Genomic DNA, 20,162 nt, shown 5'->3' with positions numbered 1-20,162 from the left:
CAAAGTCATCATCCGTGAGACCATATGTGCCATCCGTGTAATCATGTGAATTGTCTTCATCATTAGAGTTTACTAAAAAGGTCACTAGACATCTATAGTCATCTTGGTCAAAAGGGGAGGCTTGTGCAATGGGAGAAAAACTCTCTACTAAGTATGGATCAGTCGTGGTCAAGAGACGTATCAGCCATTCTAACTCGTCAAAATTCCTCTCACATGCTAGCGTACCTACCAAATCCCATTCAGAGGCAAGCGCTAGAAAGACCATATGAAACACTTGTGAAAAGTAACAAGGGTACCTCTCACCCAAGGCAGGAGTGGATGACTCTAGCGTACTAGCCATATCTGTACACACAGATAGATGATGGTTAGAGTGCAAATATTACAAGGGTCGTGTCAAAAGGTCGTATCCTTGTGTATAACGTGTTTTTATGATTTTGGGTCATGTACTAGAACTTGTAGGTTTACAAATTTTTGTTTGGTGGCTCTTGCAATTTTACTTTTTTATCTTTGTTTTTTGTGAGTATAAGGCTTTTTATATACATTCCTTAAGATTGGAAGATTAAGAGGTCAGGGAGGAAGGTTTTGAGGGAAGCAAGTGAATGATGGTTGTCAGCAAACACTCCCCCCTTCCTCGGGTAGATCATACCTTTTGGAATGATGTCTTCACCTTTTGAAACCAATTGCTCCAAGTTGTTATGGGTGAAGGCTTTAACCAATAGTTTTTGACTGCCCTATGCATTTCATCTAGTTTCAAGGGTGGTAAGGTACTCTCCCATGATTTTATTTGCAACGTTGTTGTAGGTGGTGAACTTACAACGGGAGGTGCAAACTCTTTCTCATTGTATGGATATGTACAATGGTAGGTGGAGGTTGCGTCGAAGCTTCTATTTTCGTATAGGAACTACATTAAGAGCAAGAAGCTTCATTTGACTTCCTTGTTCCTGAGCTAGGTGAAACAAATTGTTCTTTCTTCAGTACCCAAACTAGCTCTGGAGAGGATGTGTAGCATTCTGTGAATGTTTTCTTTCCACGATCGTCAATTCATTTTGGAGCTACAGGGTTGGGCTCACATGGGTTAGTTGACAGGTAATAGTAAAATTTACGTTTTGGCGCACAGATTATATCATTTCCTTCATAGTAGCCTTGGGCTTCCAATAGTTTTTTGGGAATCCAACGCAACGTTACTTTACATTTCTTGGGGTGAGTGGGACGTCTCTTACCATGCTCCTGTCTTTGAGCACTAGCTATGGTCGCTAAAGAAGCTTTAGGGACACACATGTATGTTTTATTTGTTATATTAGGATGGGTCTTGTGTGTCTCAAGCTTTATTTCAACTACAGCAGTTGAAGCTCTAGAGAGTTGGGCTATGGGGACATATGGTTCAACCTCTTGGACATGCAATGGTTTGGGTTTTATTTCCTTAAGAGGCAATATCTCAGGGACTATGGCTTGAGTGGAAGGGCTAAGAGTTGGTCTTTGCATTGTGACACCCCCAATCCCCCAATCAATAGTGCATTTGGTGGCTATCATCCACTTGCGTCCTAGGTTTATATTGCCCTCCATAGTTCCAGCAGGCATGACCAAAAAGTCTTGAGCTACAACCCCATTGTCACAACTGAACAAAGTGTGCCAGATTCCAAAAACCGTAGTTTTTATCTTGTTGACACCCTTGACTTGGATATTACTCTCAGATAGAGGAGGATTTCCCAACTGACACCATACTCCATATGACAACAGATTATACTTAGCACCCGTGTCCAATAAGGCGTTATATAGCACTTTTTCATAGGTGCTGTTTAGCTCAATAGGGTATTGTAGAGGTGTGTCAGAGTCTGACCAATCATCCTCTGTTTCAACGTGGAATGCATGTGTAACTCCAAGGTTGGCCTCTCGTTGGCGTCTTATGGGTTGTTGTTGCTCTTTAGCCTCAGCTTGAGCTTGTATCTTCTTCAATTATATTTGTGCCTTGGCTGCCTTTTTTTAATGGATGGCACGTAGCTCCTCTTGGCTTAAAGGATCATAATATCTTTTAAATTTGCTACCATTGAGGAATCCGATGGTTTCAAGTCCATCAAGAGTCTCCACACGAATGGTTCCTTGTGGGGTGATTTCACATACCCTATATGGTCCTTTTCTCACATATTTCAACTTTTTCTTTTTGTTACGCACTCCATACATAAGGACTTTATCACCAACATTGATATCCTTGTTCTTTAGATGGCGGTCAAACCATTTCTTCCTCCTATCTTTCTCCACACGTGCGTTTTGCACAGCCAATTGCCTTTCGTCATCTAACCTTTCAAGGATATATAAGCGCTCAACTAAAGGGTTACCATCCCAACCTTCTTGTGAAGCTACACGCAGACTAGGAATTACAAACTCCCATGGCATAACTGCTTCTTGGCCATATACCATTTGGTGTACAATTTATAGCCACTTTGTAAGAAGTATGATAAGCCCATAGAGCTGAAGTCAGCTTCAAATCCCAATCTGTGCAATGAGCTTCCACCATTTTGGTCAAGATAGAGATTAAGGTCTTGTTGGTGCTCTCAACTTGTCCATTTGCTTGTGGATAATAAGGTGTGGACTTATGGTGAGCTATCATGAGGTTGGTAGTGAGTTCTTTTATCACTCCATTGATAAAATGAGTGCCATTGTCACTCACAATCTCAAAGGGACAACCAAATCTTGTAATAATGTTCTCAAAGAGAAACTTGGCAGTTGACCTTGCATAAGCCTTACGTGTTGCCTTGGCTTCTGCCCACTTTGTCACATAGTCAGTGGCAACGATAATATATCGAGATTGAGTGCTACAAGCTGCCAGACTAATTGGGCCTACAAACTCCAACCTCCATTTTTCAAATGGTTGAGTCACTTTAACAGGATGTAAGGGTATCTTATTCTTTCGTTGCGTGATCTTGTAACATTGGCGTTCATCACATCCTTTTGCAAAAAGTGATGCATCTTTGAATAAGGTAGGCCACCAATAGCCTGATTGCAACACCTTTCTAGCTGTTAGTTCCCCTAAGAAATGTCCTCCGGCTATACCCATGTGGGCTTCTTGTAGTATGTATCAATATCATCCTCACGGGCACAACGTCTAAGAATATCATTCTTCCTTGGCCTATAGAGAGTTCCTGCAATGAGAGAATAAGGTTCACATTCTTTTAACAGTTTTCGAGCTATGTCCTTTACGAAGCTCTTTGGGTGGAAAACCATTAACTAGAAAGTTCACAATCTTCTCACTCCATTCAGGTATGATTTCGACTAGGAATAGAGAAGTGTCGGGCAATTCATCATCGACTCTAGTAGGGGTTTCACCATTGGGTATGCAAGACAAATGATCCGCCATGACATGTCTTTTACTAGGTCTCACCACAACGGTAAAATCAAACTCAGGGAGAATTAACAACCATCATGTAATTCTTCCCATGGAATAAGGTTTATTTACTAGATACAACAAGGCTTGATGATCAACATAGAAAACAAACTTGTTGGCTAGAAGGTAGTAGAGAAACTTCTTCACTACATAAATCATACCTAAACCTTCTCGCTCTGTAGTGATGTAGTTTCTCTCGGCATCATTCAATTGACGACTTGCAAAGCTAATGGGGTAGTCCAATTTATGTTCTCTTGGTTGAGCTAGAATACACCCAATAGCAAAGTTTGATGCATCAATATGCACATGGAAAATTTCATTCCAATCGGACACTCATAGAATAGGAGTGCTAGTCAAGGTCTTTTTCAATGACTCATAAGCATGGTCACACTCCGCGGTCTAGTGGAACTCAATAAGAACCTTGTACAAAGGACGAGCTATCTCTTTTTTAATAAACCGTCGATAATAACCAACATGGCAAGCATGATAGATGTTCTTTCCAATAGGAATAAACACAAAGGTCATCTAAGAAAGCTTCACAAAACTCCCTCAAATATTATCTAAAAGCAGTGTTTATTAATCTTTCAAAGGTAGCGGGGGCATTGGTTAATCCAAAAGCCATAACACGAAATGCAAACACTCCAAATTTGGTTAGAAAGGTTGTTTTAGCTTGGTCCTCTAGCACAATTGTGATTTGATTGTAGCCAGAGTACCCATCTAAAAAGCTATAAGATTTCTTCCCTGAAACTCTTTCAAGCACATGTTCTGAATATGGCAAGGGGTAATGGTCCTTCCTAGTGGCGGCATTGACCTTCTTGAGATCCACGCACACTCTGAGTTTCCCATTCTTTTTTGGCACAATCACTATTGGAGACACCCATTCTGAGTGCTCAATAGGATATATGAATTTGCATTTCACAAGCTGTTCAATCTCTTCTTGAACGATCTTTGCATATTTAGGATTCATTGGGTAGGGTCGTTGCTGAACTGGCTTAGCCATGCTATTCATGGGGATTGTGTGTTGCACTACGGAAGGTGGAACACCTTTCATATCATGATATGTCCAAGCAAATATATCTCTGAATTCCTTGAGAATTTCTTTAAGTACATACTCCTCAGTCTCTGTTAGATCTTAGGAAATGAAAACAGGTTTGGACTCCTTACCTGGGTCTGCTAACTCTATTTCCTTAACTATCGCTCGACCATCATAGACTCCATTGCTTCCATCGATAGGTTTTCTTTGAGCCTTTGTATACACAACCTTACGTTCCTCTGTGGTGTAGGATTTGAAATGTTCAGGTATAGGGTGTAAGTCTGTGTGGTCGTGTTGTTCTGTGGACTGTGATTTCACTTCCGATTCCGTTTGTTGTTGAGCTAACTCTCGATTTTGTCATCTCCTTACGGCACGGCTCAACTTTGGCTTCTCTGTAGCCTCTAGTAGTGTGATATCAATGAATTGTGGACTACATCACATAACGCTTTGAAGGTATTCACCCCAGTTATCTACCAACTTTCAATGAGCATCACATGCCCCTATATAATTAAGCCATTCTGCGGTAGATTTCTTTTCATTTTTCTAGCACACACATTTGCTTGATATCGTCGCCTCTTATCTCTTACTCTTCTTGTCTAATTTTTTATTACGGACGATCTCTAGTGAAGAGTCACTAGATGACTCACTACTTGTGTCTTCTGCTCCCTTGGATAGATTTTCATCTAGGATACCACTGGGCCCTGAATGGTTTGTCCCCACATTTGCACTAAGATTTAACTCAGATTATTCTTCCTCAGAGTCAATTTCAATTGATGATTCTGACCCCAAATCGTGTGTGTTATAGTCTTGTGAGATGCTAATGGTTCCAATGCCAGTCAGACCTTCATCTTGTAGGTCATCAAAAGCTATATGCATTGATTTTAGCATATTTAAGGGTACGAGTGGTGGCATTTCATCCCCCTCAGGTGTTACCCAGGTTGTCCCCCTGTTTCTCCAAGTGTCTGTGATTGCTGCTAGGTGGACCCAATCCACATTGTCCGACTCGGTCTCCCAGGTAGTACATCCATATAAGGAGAATCTTCCCCAACATCAGTGTCCGCTTTACACGTGTAACAATACTGCAATGGGACCGAGTGAACTGTGGTGTCATATCTATGATCAATTATAAATCTGTTTTCTAGAGGATATGCTCGACCAGTTACAAGATCCACTCGAATGACAAAATCTTGGAACTGCAAGTAGACATGGTTTTTAGACCAGTCATGCACAATTTTTTCTTCCCTCATGAAAGGACGTCCCAAGATCATCTCAGATGCCATAGTGTGCTTGGAGGAATGCATAACAATGAAGGTAATTCTTATTTTTTGTCCAAAGACCTTGATCTTGAGATCTTCTAGCATCCCAATAGGTTTAACAATAGACCCATTGGCCATCTTTACTACTATGGTTGTGGTTCCAAGGTGAGGTCTTCCCATAGTTTCCCAACAATTTTTAATCTCTTGGCAGTGATTGGTATGGTTGCATTGAATTCATCTCCCTCAAAGTATTGTCCCAACTTGTTAACAGGTATTTCTACAATAGGGTTCTCATCTAGGTTGGGTTGTGGATCTAAGTGTTCCTCATCTATTGGCATCTCCCTAACTCCATCCATCTATGCAAATTGTGGTAGCCCGACCTTCAGTTCTCCATTGAGGAAAGCTCGAAGAGCTAAGAATAGCATAGGGTCTCCATGTAGTTTGGACATGATGGTGGTTCTAACCTCTAAAGCCATGAAATCCATCAATTTGGCAATATTTAACGACACCTTTTGGGATTCAGTCCCTTGATGTGGGGAAGATGGGATCTCCATTTCTTTGATAGGGTTAGGTAGTCCCTCTGTAAACATTCTTTCCAACAAGAAGTGAGTACGCCCACTTTTCCATGACTTTAAGTCACTTTCTTCTTGGATGACACTAGGTATGGCTAGGGGTCTATGGACTTTCTGAGGTTGTTGTTGCGTAGGGAACACTGTGTCTGTACTCTAGATCTACTTAGGTGCTGGCTCTAGATCCCTTTGGGTATCTTCTACCAAACTCCTTAATTGCTTGACCTGCTCGATCTCCTCTGTAGGGTTTGGATAAGTTCCTATATTCTTCTTGGATCCTGGCCATTGTGGCTCATGACGATCTTCCTTGTTGGTTTCTTTCTTAGTGGTCGTTTTGATCTCCATGGTTTCACCTGAATCAAAATCCTCTTTAGCGTCCTTCATATATACGGGGTCCTCACCAGTCCCTATGTTGGTCTTTAAAATGGGGTCTAACTTCGCTACTTTTTGCGATCTCTTCCTTCGTGTTTTCTTCTTCTTCTGAGATTGGGCAATTGATGCCGTGTCTCTTTCTTCAAGATTTTTTTTTTTTTTGGAGCATCGATCGTGTGAGTACGTTTACTGGTACCACAAGTGTACTTTGTGATGGCTCCTTGGTAACCTCAATCAAGTTTAATGGCGTGATCTTCGATGCATTTGGATTATTTGGACATTGGGCAATCAAATGATCTATGCCACATCGATTACACATGAGTATCAGCATTGTAGACATGCTCGTTTGATTGGTTTGCATTAGTGTGGCGTTCTTTTGTAGCCTTATAGGACACTAGGCCACACGATGTAGACCTCCACACTCATAGCATTGAAGAGGTGGTCTCTTGGTAGTGTAAATGATATTTTGGCCTCTTGGAGCAAGAGCAGCTACTTGATAAACAGGTTTGACTTGTCCCCAATAGTCCTCCATGTAGTATTGTGGACTTTCTTCAAGCGCCTCAATCCCATAGGCAATATTAGGGTCTATATCTTCCTCACAGCATTCCAAACAAGCAATAGATGACTCACAACCCACTTGATTCATAGAAGTGATTCTCGGATGTGGTGGTTGTGGTCCTAGCACTCGAGGTGGTAAGGGTGTTGTTTGAACAACATTTTGGGCCCTAGGGACCATGTGTTGTGATGTTTGTTCAAGAGGTGGGGCCGACATTAACGGAGGCACTCGAGTTGTGTCTGTCCACGCTAAGGTTGGTCTATTGGCCATCGCACGCTTAAATATATGCAATCCTTAGCTTGATGACCATACCTCCCACAAGCATTGCAATTCCCATTGATTTTCACTCTAAAAGTAGGGAATTTAGTGGTACTATGCGGACCATAGCATATTGAGCACCATTGTTGCTCCCTTCTTGGATACATATGATTGTTTTGCGGAGCACGATTGTCTCTAAGACTCTCTTGAATGGCCTTGGTGAGATCTACTAAAGTCATCTCAGATATCTTTGGCTCCTTAGCAATAGGCTTTAGGGTCATTGGCTCATGCCACGATGCTTGCGAGCTAGTAGATTTAGGCTCAACAGACACTCATTCTCGTGAATCGTTAAACTATCCTCCAATTGGATCACATTGGTGGTGACTGCTTCCCAAGTGGTGATACCTCTAATGACTAGGCCATTGTAGATATCCTCATGTAGATAGCGTTGCATTTATTCGATCAAATAATACAATTTATATCGAATAACTCGTCATTATTCGCGTATTATCATAAAATACGTGAAATTTTTGAATCATTTATAAACTATCGATTGATAAAGGATCGATCGATACTTTATTGATCGATACTTTGGATCGATAGTTTATCGATCGGTTTAATATCGATCGATACGGTTATATAAAAAAACATTTTGTTTGCTACGTTTTCGATCGATTTCTATTTTGGAGCTTTCTAATTGTCATAGAGCTCACACTCTCTACCTCATACTTCCGAGACGCATTGTATTCTCTCTATGTTTATGGCAATGAATTTGTTCTAGAGTTGCTAATTGATGACTTTGTTAAAAGTCAAGCAATGTCTTTTTATTTGATTGCCAAGCAATGTCCTCAATACTTATGTTTATGTGAATTCTCTTCAATACTTTATTTTGTTGCTACTAAATCACAAAAGTGAGATATATAACTCAATAAGGAGGTACAATGAGAGAAAGTGAGATACATTATCATGAAAAGATGTTTACATTTCACCATCTATCACAGGCACCAGGTCATCAACCTCTTCATTATTTGAACATTATGTAGCCACTTCCCACTCCATCTCATCATCACTACATCTCTGTTCCGCCACAGTTTCATGAGTTTGAAGCACTCCAAAGTGTACTTCGGTCACACGTGTGGCTATCTTTGTGGGTGCATGAAGGAGACGCATGTTACAAAAGACGTACACAAGGTCTGCGGCACGAGCAGGACTTAAGTGATTTCTGTGCTTTGAGTGCACAAAGTCATAAGAAGACCAATTGCGCTCACAACTACCACAGGATGCCGCGATCAAAAGCCCCCTGGTCGCCACGTGTTGTAACTCAACTACGTCTCCTCCATATTCTTTCCACCATACTGGGCCTGAAATCTTTTTTACGCTATTAAGAACCCAAGGATCTCCAAAAGTTCCTTCCCTATTGGCATAATCCACACTCTGCTGGAATGCATACATGCCATCGTTGCGTGGCAACAACTGCGAGCAGACATTTTTAAAGTCTCTCATCAGCTCTTTGCTGGAGGCTTGTCCGTTCATTTAGAACTTTGGATCCAAGACAAATGCAGCACCATGCAATGGTGTGTGCATTTGAGCCCATCATTTTTCCACAAGATGCACAATTTGTGATCTCTCTCTTGCACTGCAGTGGTTGTATTCTTTGGTTTGACGCAACACCTCATACATGATCCAATAAACCTTACCAATGACAAACTTATCTGTGTCGACAACCCTTAGTAGTTCCACATAGGGCTTACTAACCCCAACAAGTTTGTCAATGTTCCGCCAAAAGAGAGGAGATTGCACCAAGGACACACATTTTTGAGCTGCTTCACGATGGCTTGGATACTTGCTGAGCCAAGCCTCCCAACGACGATCTGCAACAGTTTCTGTAAGAGCCACTCGCACTTCAATGAGATTATTCAAAACATAGTATGATGTAGCGAACCGTGTGGCACAAAAGATTTGAAGTGCTTTTTTCGGAGACTTGAGCAAAATAAAGCATATGTAAATTGATGTTTTTGTATAAACTTGACTATGTGATTGGCGTCAGTAAGAACCTGATTTATGAATGATAATCTGCCCATATCCTTTAGAAGTAAATTGAGCTGCACATCCAATCCATGTAATTTCTGAGTACTCTTTCATAATGGCTAAACCCGCTCCTTTGTAGTTTGAAGCATTATCTGTAACAATAGCTCGCTCATATACCTTTGTCAAGTACAGAGATGTCTTCTCTTTCAATGAGGTATCAATGGCCTCCAAAAACATTGCACCTTTGGGACAAATTACCATGACATTAATCAATGGTTTTTTCTGATAGCTGGTCCATCCGTCGAGGGCTATGGTATAGCCAAACGTTGGAAAAAAGTCAAGCACTATTCACTTGAGAATCGCTTTTGTACTGCTCTTCACTTCGTCAACATACTCCGTTCGCATTTTATTATAATCAGGATAGATGAATCCTTTTTTTGCAGTTGACATTAGGGCATCTTCGAAAATAGGATTTCTTATGACATTAAATGAGATTCCACAAGCCATGAAGGCTTGTGTCCACTTTAGATGCGATTCGAGCATGTCCTATTGATTGAATGCTGCCTATAGAGTCCCAAGCGTACCGGCTTTGCTGGATGTCCCGGGACTAGCATCTATCCCTCCCATGGCACCATTTGGAAAAGTGAAAGGTGTTCGGGTTGTTCCCATTGAAGATCCTTGGTTAGCTTACATGTCTTCTTGATCCACACACTTCTTCTATATTGACAGATGACGTACCTGTCATGCCCTTCTGTCTCTTAGGAAGAAGTCCTGCCTGTTTGCATTTCTTTACATACCCTGCAAAATGGACCCATATGTCGTTAGGTGGTTCTCCACATTCTTTCACATTGGGACTAGTCCCAAATAGATGTTCTTTGATTCGAGTTGCATTGCCGTGCCACTTACGCCCACAATGTTTGCATTCCAAAAATGAAATTGTTTTGCCTCTCTCTTTTTCCTCCACATACGACCACTCTTTTCCTCGCACCATGCTTTCTGACTTCAACAAAATATATCCTACAATCAATAGATACACTATGATTATAATTTTTCACCATAATAGCGCAATGAGAAAGATAAAAGGTTATAGATATGATTTGCTAAATAAAAATGATGAATGAATAGTGTTAAGATAATATTTTAGGGAAGATCACCAATGGATATATCATTCTCAAATTCCACTATCTATGTCTCTTGGAGGTAGGAGCTACTGCTCAAACACAACCAATCGACCCTAGAATAACTGAGGTCTCTAATTTGTTTATCAACATAGAGGTAAGAGCATGAGCTCGATAACATCCATGTGAGTCCCAAGTACTATGCATGACTAATATTCACTAGGAGGTGAGAGCTTTCGCTCGATCACAACCTAGTGAATTCTATAGGTAATCCACCATATTCACTTAGAGGTAAGAGCATAAGCTCGATAACAACCAAGTGAATCCTACTTCATACCTTAAACCTCACTTGGAAGTAAGAGAATCATCTCATAACAACCAAGAGGCACTAAGTGGACCTATTCTATGCAACCAAGTGAATCCTACTTCATACCTTAAACCTCACTTGGAAGTAAGAGAATCATCTTATAACAACCAAGAGGCACTAAGTGGACCTATTCTATGTCTATATGGAGGTAAGAACATTTGTTCACGACAACCAAAAGACCCTACATGTATGTGTATATGTTCCAAAATGTATGAACTAACACTATTATTTGTGCACATATTATAGCTATGATAGATTTTAACCATCAAATATCACTTTTAGTATCTATTCTAAAACAAATAGAGCTAAGAGTATAGCTTCTAATGTTTAGAATTATACATTCGCACTATAGCTAGAAAAATAGCCTCTAATGCATACAATTATTTATTTATCTATTCTTAAACAAGTCGAGCTAAAGTATAGTCTCTATTGCTTAGAGTAATTTATTTAATCTTATCAATAGAGTTAAAGAATAACTTCTATTGTTAAGAATTATAAGTAATTCAAATCTATATCATTATTTTATTTTTAATGTATAAACATTAGAAATAATATTTTCTTTAAAAAAAAATAAGTTGACAAATCAACCTTTTTATGCCGGAGGTAACCTGACACTTTAGTGAAGGGAATTGTAGCTAAAACACGCAAACTTGAGCTTTATATACTACTATTGTATCGATCGAAAATATAAAGATCGATTAATGTTATCGATTGACAGCCTATCGATAGATTAAATATTGATCGATAGTTTATCGATCGATATGTAAGCAATAAAATGTTTTTTTGCAAAAAGCTGACGTGGTAGCGAATAATACGCATGAATAAATCTTTAGAACGTATTAATCGACCATTATTCACGAGTAAAACGAATGTCAAATAACGAATCATGCACCCCAAGTCGTAATCCCCTAATGAATTTATCAAGCAATTGATTATTATTGAAGCGCTCAGTTGGATTACAACAAGAATTCAAATGCTTCAAGCGACTAATAAAGTCTCTCACCGACTCTCCTTCCTCTTGTTGGGCTTTCTGGAGCTGAGAGGCTACATCCCAAAGCACCCCTTCTTGTATATATTCTTTCAAGAATAGTCTCCTAAGAGTAGGGTAAATCATTTTTTCTTCCACCCTTAGGGTTCTATACCAATCCCCAGGATTAAAGCATTACTCTTATGTAGGTCATTGTGTTCTCCTAGAGAATCGCATATTTGTTCAAACACTTTGATATGCTTTCTCACATGGCCATCTCCATTAAATTTTTGTGTGAGCTTGGCTATTTGTACTACCTTACTTCTAAGTTCTCTATCAGACGTGTTACGCATATTCTCAGCAATAGATCGACCGATAGCTTGAGAAAATGTTGCTAGGTCACCTAAGTGAGCAGGCACTGTGGGTGAAGGCGCTCCAGAGACTACATGTGGAGTAGGTATTGGCATTGGGCTTGGCGCATAGGAAGCCCTTGGGTTCCATGTTTGGTACGGTGTTGTGCCATGTGGTGGCCCAAAGTTCATATGTGTGGCCCTAGGCATAGCAGACGTCGGATGTGACATGCTAATGCTAGCCGGTATGGTCCCATGGAAATAAGAGCTTGGGTGTTGTGGTTGTGGGTTATAGGTTGTTGAAACAATGGGAGGGGTAGGAACTACATGAGTACGAGGACCCATAGGTGCATACGATTGATACACAATTGTAGGGGGTGTTGTCGGCATTGAGCTACCATGTAGCGGTGCTTTACTAACAAATGAGGTCCATGGCGTGTTTCTTGGCATGCCCATCATTGGGGTAGGCATGGTAGCCGTGGTGTCATCAAGGGAAAGATGAGCTAGACTTGGAAAAGTAAACATATTACTTGTGGACTCAGATTGCACTGAGACCCCTGGCGAAACAACATATGGAAAATCCATCAAACTTACCGAGGGAGTCTCCATTTGTGATAAGGTTGGTTGTTTAGCCTTCCCTGTATCCAAGAATCTCATGAGACCCGTTGAAGACATGTGGATCTCTTTGTTCTGCCTTTCTAGCTCAATAACCCTATGGATGACCTCACAAACTCTTTGTTGTTGATCCTCCACACTAGTAGCACCCGTTGTGGATTGTAGGACATCTAACCAACCCACGTGATAGGTGTGACCTATGTATAGGTTGGTTAAAATTTATGTTTGTAGTTCGTACTCCCAGTTCTTATTTAGGAACGCTCCATCTAAGATTGAGGTGCTAGGGGTGTCCTTTGAACTAGATGCAATGTGGCTCTCTATGGGTTGACCCTTAAAGGTCGCTAATTCAAGAGCACTAGATTGCTCTCCTAGCAAGGATATTGACATAAGGGCTTTCGATTTTAACTCTCTTTGTTGCTCTACCTTGCGTAAGCGCTCGATTTCCTTTTCCATAGCCACAATGATATATCGCTCAACCTCTTGCACTTCGGCAAGGCTTCTACCATCAGGTAATATAACCTCGGAGGGAGATAGCTCTGAAGAGTTAGGGGGTGCAGTGAATGGAGTATTCACGTACACATTCTCTAAGAGCATGGGGTCTACGTTGGTCATGAATGGCGAATTTACTTCCCCACCCCCTCATTTACATCGTTAGCTCCATGTTCGGAACGAGTGGCTCTACTAAAGTTTTCCTTCAAGCGGTTAAATACGCTCGGCCCGGATCGTGGGTCCATGGCATGCATGTCTTGGCTTGAGCTATCAAGATTAGGCATTGGGTAACCCTCCATGATGTTGTAGTCAGAGGAAGAGTGACTGGACGCAATATGCGGGCCCTGAGTGGTACTACCTTGGGTTCCCACTGAGGGCCTAGAGCCTAAGGTAGAGGAATAATGAGTACCCGCGTAAACGGAGACACTCTCGATTTGCTCGTCCTCTAGCACACGACTAGAGTGTAGGTGCATGTGACCTCGACACTCTAAAGGTGTTTCTGAGTACCCGTGAAGGCCGCTCACCCAGTTTTTTAGGTGTTTACAATCCAATTTTTGGTACTTTTGGTCCCTTTTTTTAAACCGAGCCACAGAATATGGCGTACGATAGCTCAAAATGAGCATCTTAGCTAGAGGGACGTATCGTGTTTTACAGCCCCCGATTCGGTTACGTACATCCTTTGAAATCCTAAAACTAGTCTTTTCCTAAGTGGGGAGAGGACTAGAATTAATAAGTCCAAAAGGTGAGTGTGAAGGGAATAGTGGAGGACTTGAGGAACTTGTCACGCATGCCCTCATTCCTTCTTGTGGGGGTAGGGTATATATATAAGAGTGAGTCTAGTATATATCATAAGACTGAGGCCTGGGCCTGGGCTTGGGCTTGGGCATGGGGGAATGATCACGATCCTGATCCTAAATTTTCATAGAACACACTCACGTCTCACGCTTAATTTTTTTCATTTTATTTTTTTGGGCGGTTGCCGCGGTTTCAGTGGCCTTTTTGGGTCACATACACACTACACCTTTACCTATACTCTCCTAACTAACCTAACCTTATCTCCTCTACAGCTAACTACTCTGCTAACTAAGCTTAACTACTCTGCTAACTACTAACTGACAGTGAAGCTACCTACTCTGCTTACTGCTTACTCATTTACTAGCTAACACACTAACTACTAACTGTGCAAAAGATTATGTGCAAGCAGACATTGACAGAAAACAGAGATTATGCAGGAAATAAAAACTTGCAGAAAATAACTTCTTCTTCCTCTTCCTTCCTAACAACACACACTCACAGAAGAAGCACAGAGTGCCTCTTGAGCTTAGTGCATGGCGATTCCCCGACAGCGGCACCAAAAATGTGCACGTCTGTCGCACGTGTCAATGCAAGGGACTTGCCGTACACTGTGTGCGAGCCACAAATGGCTGCTAGCACACAACTAGACTAACCTAGCAAGCCCAAGAGAGCAAGGGTGTGTCACTCACCGCCCTACGCTCGCCTTCATGGAAGATTCCTCACCGCGAAGAAGAGGGAGCTACCACTGTGCCGTGCTCAACCACCTCGCCACTGTCGTGCCTCGTAATGCTCGATCACACACAATCTCTCTCTCTCTCCCTCTCTCTCTCTCTCACGCATACACACACACACACACACACACACACACACACACAAGGAGATGAAGAAGAAGATGGAGATGGAGCAAGAGCACTCTTCAATTGCACAAATGAGAGAATGAATGGTTTTTAGGTTTAGGTGACTTTTATTATGAGCTAGCCCATTCACACTTGGGCGCCCATGCTTAGCCAAATAACCCTTGAATGTTTCAGTTAGAGTGCGCCTCTCATCGGCGATCACTCTTACCCTTTTCCTATTGGATCGACAAACACGGTCCCTAACTCAAAACAATGTAATGCACATGGATGTTTAGTGGGCCGACGCCTATTTGCCAAGGTCAGTACCAAGCGATAGGTGGTGTTGGGCAATCACCAAGTTTCATATTCGCTCGGTGTTAGACTTTACTACCGCATGTCATGTCTTTGACACCAAGGTCAACACCAAGCACTAGGTGGCGTTGGATAGTCCCCAAGCCTCCTATTCACCCAGTATTGACTCAACTGCCTCTTGTAATGACTTTAATACCAAGGTCAACACCAAGCGATAGGTGGCGTTGGGCAGTCTCCAAGCCTCCTATTCGCTTAGTATTGACTCCACTGCATGAATTGTAATCACATCACCAAAAGGGTCTCCATCGTCGGTTACACCAAGGGCAACACCAAGCGATAGGGAGCGTTGGGCAGTCCCCAAGCCTCCTATTCGCCTAGTATTGACTCAACTGCCTGACTTGTGGGTTAACAATAAGCTTTACATTAATCATGAAAAAAGCAAGTTTTTCTTAAAAGTGATTCAATATTTAGGTCATATTATCTCTCAAGCAGGGATCCGAATGGACCTTGCAAAGTTGGAGGTAATAAAAGAGTGGCCTATACCAACGAATCTACATGAATTAAGAATCTTTATAGGAACGTGTGCATACTATAGACGCTTCGTAGAAAAATTCTCGTTCATAGAAAGCCCATTGTATGATTTGACCAAAAAGAATGTTAAATTTGTATGGGCTGCAAAAGATAATGAAAATTTTGAAAATTTAGGGGCAAAGCTTATCTCTCAACCCGTGATAATATTACTAGACCTTTCAAAGGCTTTTGAGGTCCATTGTGATGCTTGTGGACAATGCCTTGGAGCTGTTTTGCTTCAAGAAGGATATCCCATAGCATATGAAAGTAGGAGATTGGATGACCAAGAAAATAATCTAGGTATATATGAAAAAGAGCTTTTAGCTATCTTACATGTCCTAAATGCTTGGAAGCATTATCTCCTAGGCACTTCATTTGTTTTGAGCACAAATCATCAAAGTCTTGAATACTTTAACTAAATTATGCGATAAGCTAATGAGATGGGTAAATATTCTCTCAGAGTTTAATTTTCATATTGCTCACATAGCCGGTAAGCACAACTAAGTGACCGATGCACTTTCACGAAGGCCAAGGGTGAATGCTGTATTAATAGCTACTCACAATGATCTATCCTTTATGATAGATGAGTCTGCTCTACGAATCCAAACTTCAAAGACGTAATGTCAGCTATTGCACTAGGGAAGGAAGAGGAACCACACAATGTGCAAGATGGTTATCTTCTCTATGGAAACATATTATGTGTTACACAGAGTTTACATGAAAAGGTTATGTACGAATCTCATGTATGCGGGACATAGAGGGATTCAAGCTACTCTCAAGGGAGTAGAGATGTACTTTTATTAGCCAACAATTAAGGCAGACATACCAAACTATGTTGCCAAATGCATTGTATATCAAAAGACAAAGTTTGATAGAGGGAAGCAACTTAGCTTGCTTCAGCCATTGCCTATATCTGATTCCCCATGGGAAAGTATATCCATGGATTTTATCTTTGGATCACCCAAGTCCATATTTGTACCGATCGGGACCCTGCATGTGCTCTCTCTCTCTCTCTCTCTCTCTCTCTCTCTCTCTCTCTCTCAACAGGTCTTGAGTTCAACTCTCCTCGTCGGATAGATCTTTAAGGTCTCTTGGGATAGTTTCCTATGACGTTAAAATTCTCTTCTTCTCGTGTGTGTAAGTGTGGTCAATAAAAAGAGAAAATGGTATAACCTTTCTATCACCCAAGTGTGGTAGATTGGTAATGTCATTTCCCTCTTGAATAAGAGGTTTTGAGTTCAACTCTCCTCGTTGGATAGATTTTTAAGGTCTCTTGGGATAGTTTCTTACGACGTTAAAATTCTCTTCTTCTCTCTCTCGTTTGTTCTGCCGGACAACTGAGTGATCAAGGTGTGAAAGTAAACCGTCGAATAGGGTTTTCCGGGAAAGCACAGGCAGGGCGAGGAGGGAGGTTGCAGCAATGGAGGTCGCTTCCTCACCCTGCACCTCAAATGTCCTCTCTAGGAAGCTGTCAGGAGCTGCGTTGGCATCTTCCACAACCTCGTTCTTCATGGGTAGCGGGCGATTGCATGCATCGAAGGAAGAAGCAAGTAAGGGCCCCATCCTCAAAATATCGTGTCTTGCTGAGCCGATGGAGAAAGTTGCAGTAACTACAAAGGTACCTCGAAATTCTAATATGGCTAAGTTGCAGGCTGGCTATCTCTTCCCTGAGATTGCTAGGCGACGCAATGCGCATATGCAGAAGTATCCTGACGTTAAAGTCATCAGCTTGGGTATTGGCGATACCACAGAGCCCATCCCTTTACCCATATCCTCAGCCATGGAAGCCAAAGCCAAAGCCTTGTCTACTCCTGAAGGATACAGTGGATATGGTGCTGAACAGGGGGAGAAACCCCTTCGTGCTGCCATAGCCAAGAGGCTTTATGCTGACCTCAACATCAAAGAAACAGAGATCTTTGTTTCTGATGGTGCCAAATGTGACATTGCTCGCTTGCAGCTCCTCTTCGGCCCACAAGTCTCTATGGCTGTACAAGACCCTTCTTATCCTGCTTATGTCGATACTAGCGTTATGGTGGGTCAGACAGGCGGTTTCCTCACTGATGTCCAGCAATATGACAAGATTGGGTATATGAAGTGCGGACCTGAGAACAACTTCTTTCCGGATCTTGGGTCTATTGCAAGAAAAGATATTATATACTTTTGCTCTCCGAACAACCCCACTGGTGCAGCAGCAACTAGGTCTCAACTCAAGGAGCTTGTTGCATTTGCAAAGAAGAATGGGTCTATCATAGTATACGACTCTGCATATGCTATCTACATGTCAGATGACAACCCGAAATCAATTTATGAAATTCCAGGTGCTCGAGAAGTTGCAATTGAAACAGGTTCTTTCTCGAAATACGCAGGATTTACTGGTGTGCGCCTTGGCTGGACAGTTGTGCCAGATGAAATTCTCTATTCTGATGGATTTCCCGTCATCAATGACTTCAACAGGGTCATGAGCACTTGCTTCAATGGTGCATCGAACATTGCTCAAGCAGGTGGCTTAGCATGCCTTTCGACAGAAGGGTGGAAGGCCATGAATGAAGTGGTTGCATTCTACAAGGAAAACACACAGATTTTAGTGGATACATTCACCTCTCTTGGTTTTAAAACTTTTGGGGGAAGAAATGCTCCCTATGTATGGGTGCAGTTCCCGGGTCGGAACTCTTGGGATGTATTTGCAGAAATCTTGGAGAAAGCACATATCGTGACCACTCCAGGTAGTGGGTTTGGGCCAGCAGGCGAAGGATTCATCAGAGCTAGTGCGTTTGGTCATAGAGAAAACATTCTAGAAGCTTCCAAGCGTCTAAAAGCTCTGTTCAAAAGGTAATTTTATGGCTTAAGAGCCAAACAAGGCCGGCCAGTTTTGTGGAAGCAACTTTGGCATATGTACTGTGGGAATACAAGACATCCCTGTTTTGAGATTATTTAACAAGCTAACAATGACATTCAACATTTAATTGGTAAATGTAATTCTTGATGGAATTTGGTTGTTATCTATAATTTGTAATGGGTGGCATTGAAGTCCTGTAGTTTTTGGTATTTTCTACATGCTGATAGTTGGTACGTGTGGAATCGACTCAGCTAGTCACAAATTTTTGTAATCAATGTGCAATATCACGGAGGTCCATTGTTTACTCTGCAAACCTCCCCATGTAGGTGTTTTCTCTTCATTGCGCTTGTATTGTGAAACAGTAGTTAATGGAAGCCATGCATTGTTATGGAACGGATAATTACAGTATGAAAGCCTTCCAGTTTCTCGCCATTCAGCATGCAAGTTATCTTTGATGAAAGCTTGCCTGCCTTTCCCAAAAACTTTGTTGCAATCAATTCTGTGTGCCATTTTACTGGTTGAGCATACCACAGATTGAATGCTGGGTTTTGTTTTAAGTAGTCCTTTTGTCTTGTAACATCATTGGTAGACGTGACTGATGTCTTTGTCCTTTTGCAAGGAACTTTTTGGCTCCATGTTGAAGTCCCATTCCTTAGGCAGTGGTCATGTGATGCATAGTTATCATTACTTTTTGAAATAACCGTGCCTCATGCATGGGCACATGTGCATCAGTTATTTGTCTTATATGACCCCATGCAATTGTTTTTGTAACTATGCCGATTCTGGCAAGCTGGCATGGGAACATGTTATTGATAGTTGGTGCACGTGTGACCATTTAGTGCACCACTGGTCGACTGCTGATGCTTGTTTCCGTGATGTTATCACGAACTCCTCAAAGGTGTAAGTGTACCGATTGAGTTCAGCTAGGGTGGGTTCTTTCTTGATTTCAAATAGTTACAGAAGTGTGATAGCAGGGGCTTAAAAACTTGAAGTTTGGAAAAAGGTTATTGGTTTATGAAAGAAATGGGGTTGTTTTGTTCATTCACGGTGAAGTGACAACCCTTGCACTAATCAGTGGGACGACGCTAAATAATCTTCTCATGTTTCCTCGAACTATTAGGGGCAGATTTGAGTGACAACTTTGGTCATAATGGTTACTTCTTTGCTTCATCTATGCAGCACTCATGTATCTTGCTGAGGTTTGTGCTGTGATATTGACACCGTTGGTCCTTCTGAGTGTTGAAGATGTTGACTACAATTCACAGGACTCGTTCTTCCTCCTGTCAGGCACTCTAATGTTTTCTTGCCAAAATTCATCATTACCGGGCTGATCGAAGGTTTGCATTCTTTTGTACATGTGTTTTGTATCCACTCCCAACTTTAAAGATCCATATATTGATACATGAAATGAAATATGTAATTCCTGTGAGTGTGGTTTAGACCCTAAACTGGTTTT

At 41.5% G+C, this 20,162-nt stretch overlaps 1 protein-coding gene across 1 annotated transcript; it reads left to right on the top strand.

The window, feature by feature from the left end:
- Window positions 1–17,197: 17,197 nt before the first annotated feature.
- On the top strand, window positions 17,198–18,876 carry AGD2 (Pyridoxal phosphate (PLP)-dependent transferases superfamily protein). Its single transcript, XM_086505985.1, has 2 exons — window positions 17,198–17,420; window positions 17,522–18,876. The coding sequence occupies exons 1-2, from the start codon at window positions 17,322–17,324 to the stop codon at window positions 18,701–18,703; spliced, it is 1,281 nt and encodes a 426-aa protein (XP_086362111.1). The 5' UTR covers window positions 17,198–17,321; the 3' UTR covers window positions 18,704–18,876.
- Window positions 18,877–20,162: the final 1,286 nt, after the last annotated feature.

This window comes from Adiantum capillus-veneris, chromosome 29 (assembly GCF_014529385.1).
Source record: "Adiantum capillus-veneris isolate H3 chromosome 29, ASM1452938v2, whole genome shotgun sequence".
In the NCBI taxonomy this organism is placed as follows: domain Eukaryota; kingdom Viridiplantae; phylum Streptophyta; class Polypodiopsida; order Polypodiales; family Pteridaceae; genus Adiantum; species Adiantum capillus-veneris.
The sequence above is the reverse complement of the archived record's forward strand: the minus strand, read 5'-3'. Positions and strand labels throughout refer to the sequence as shown.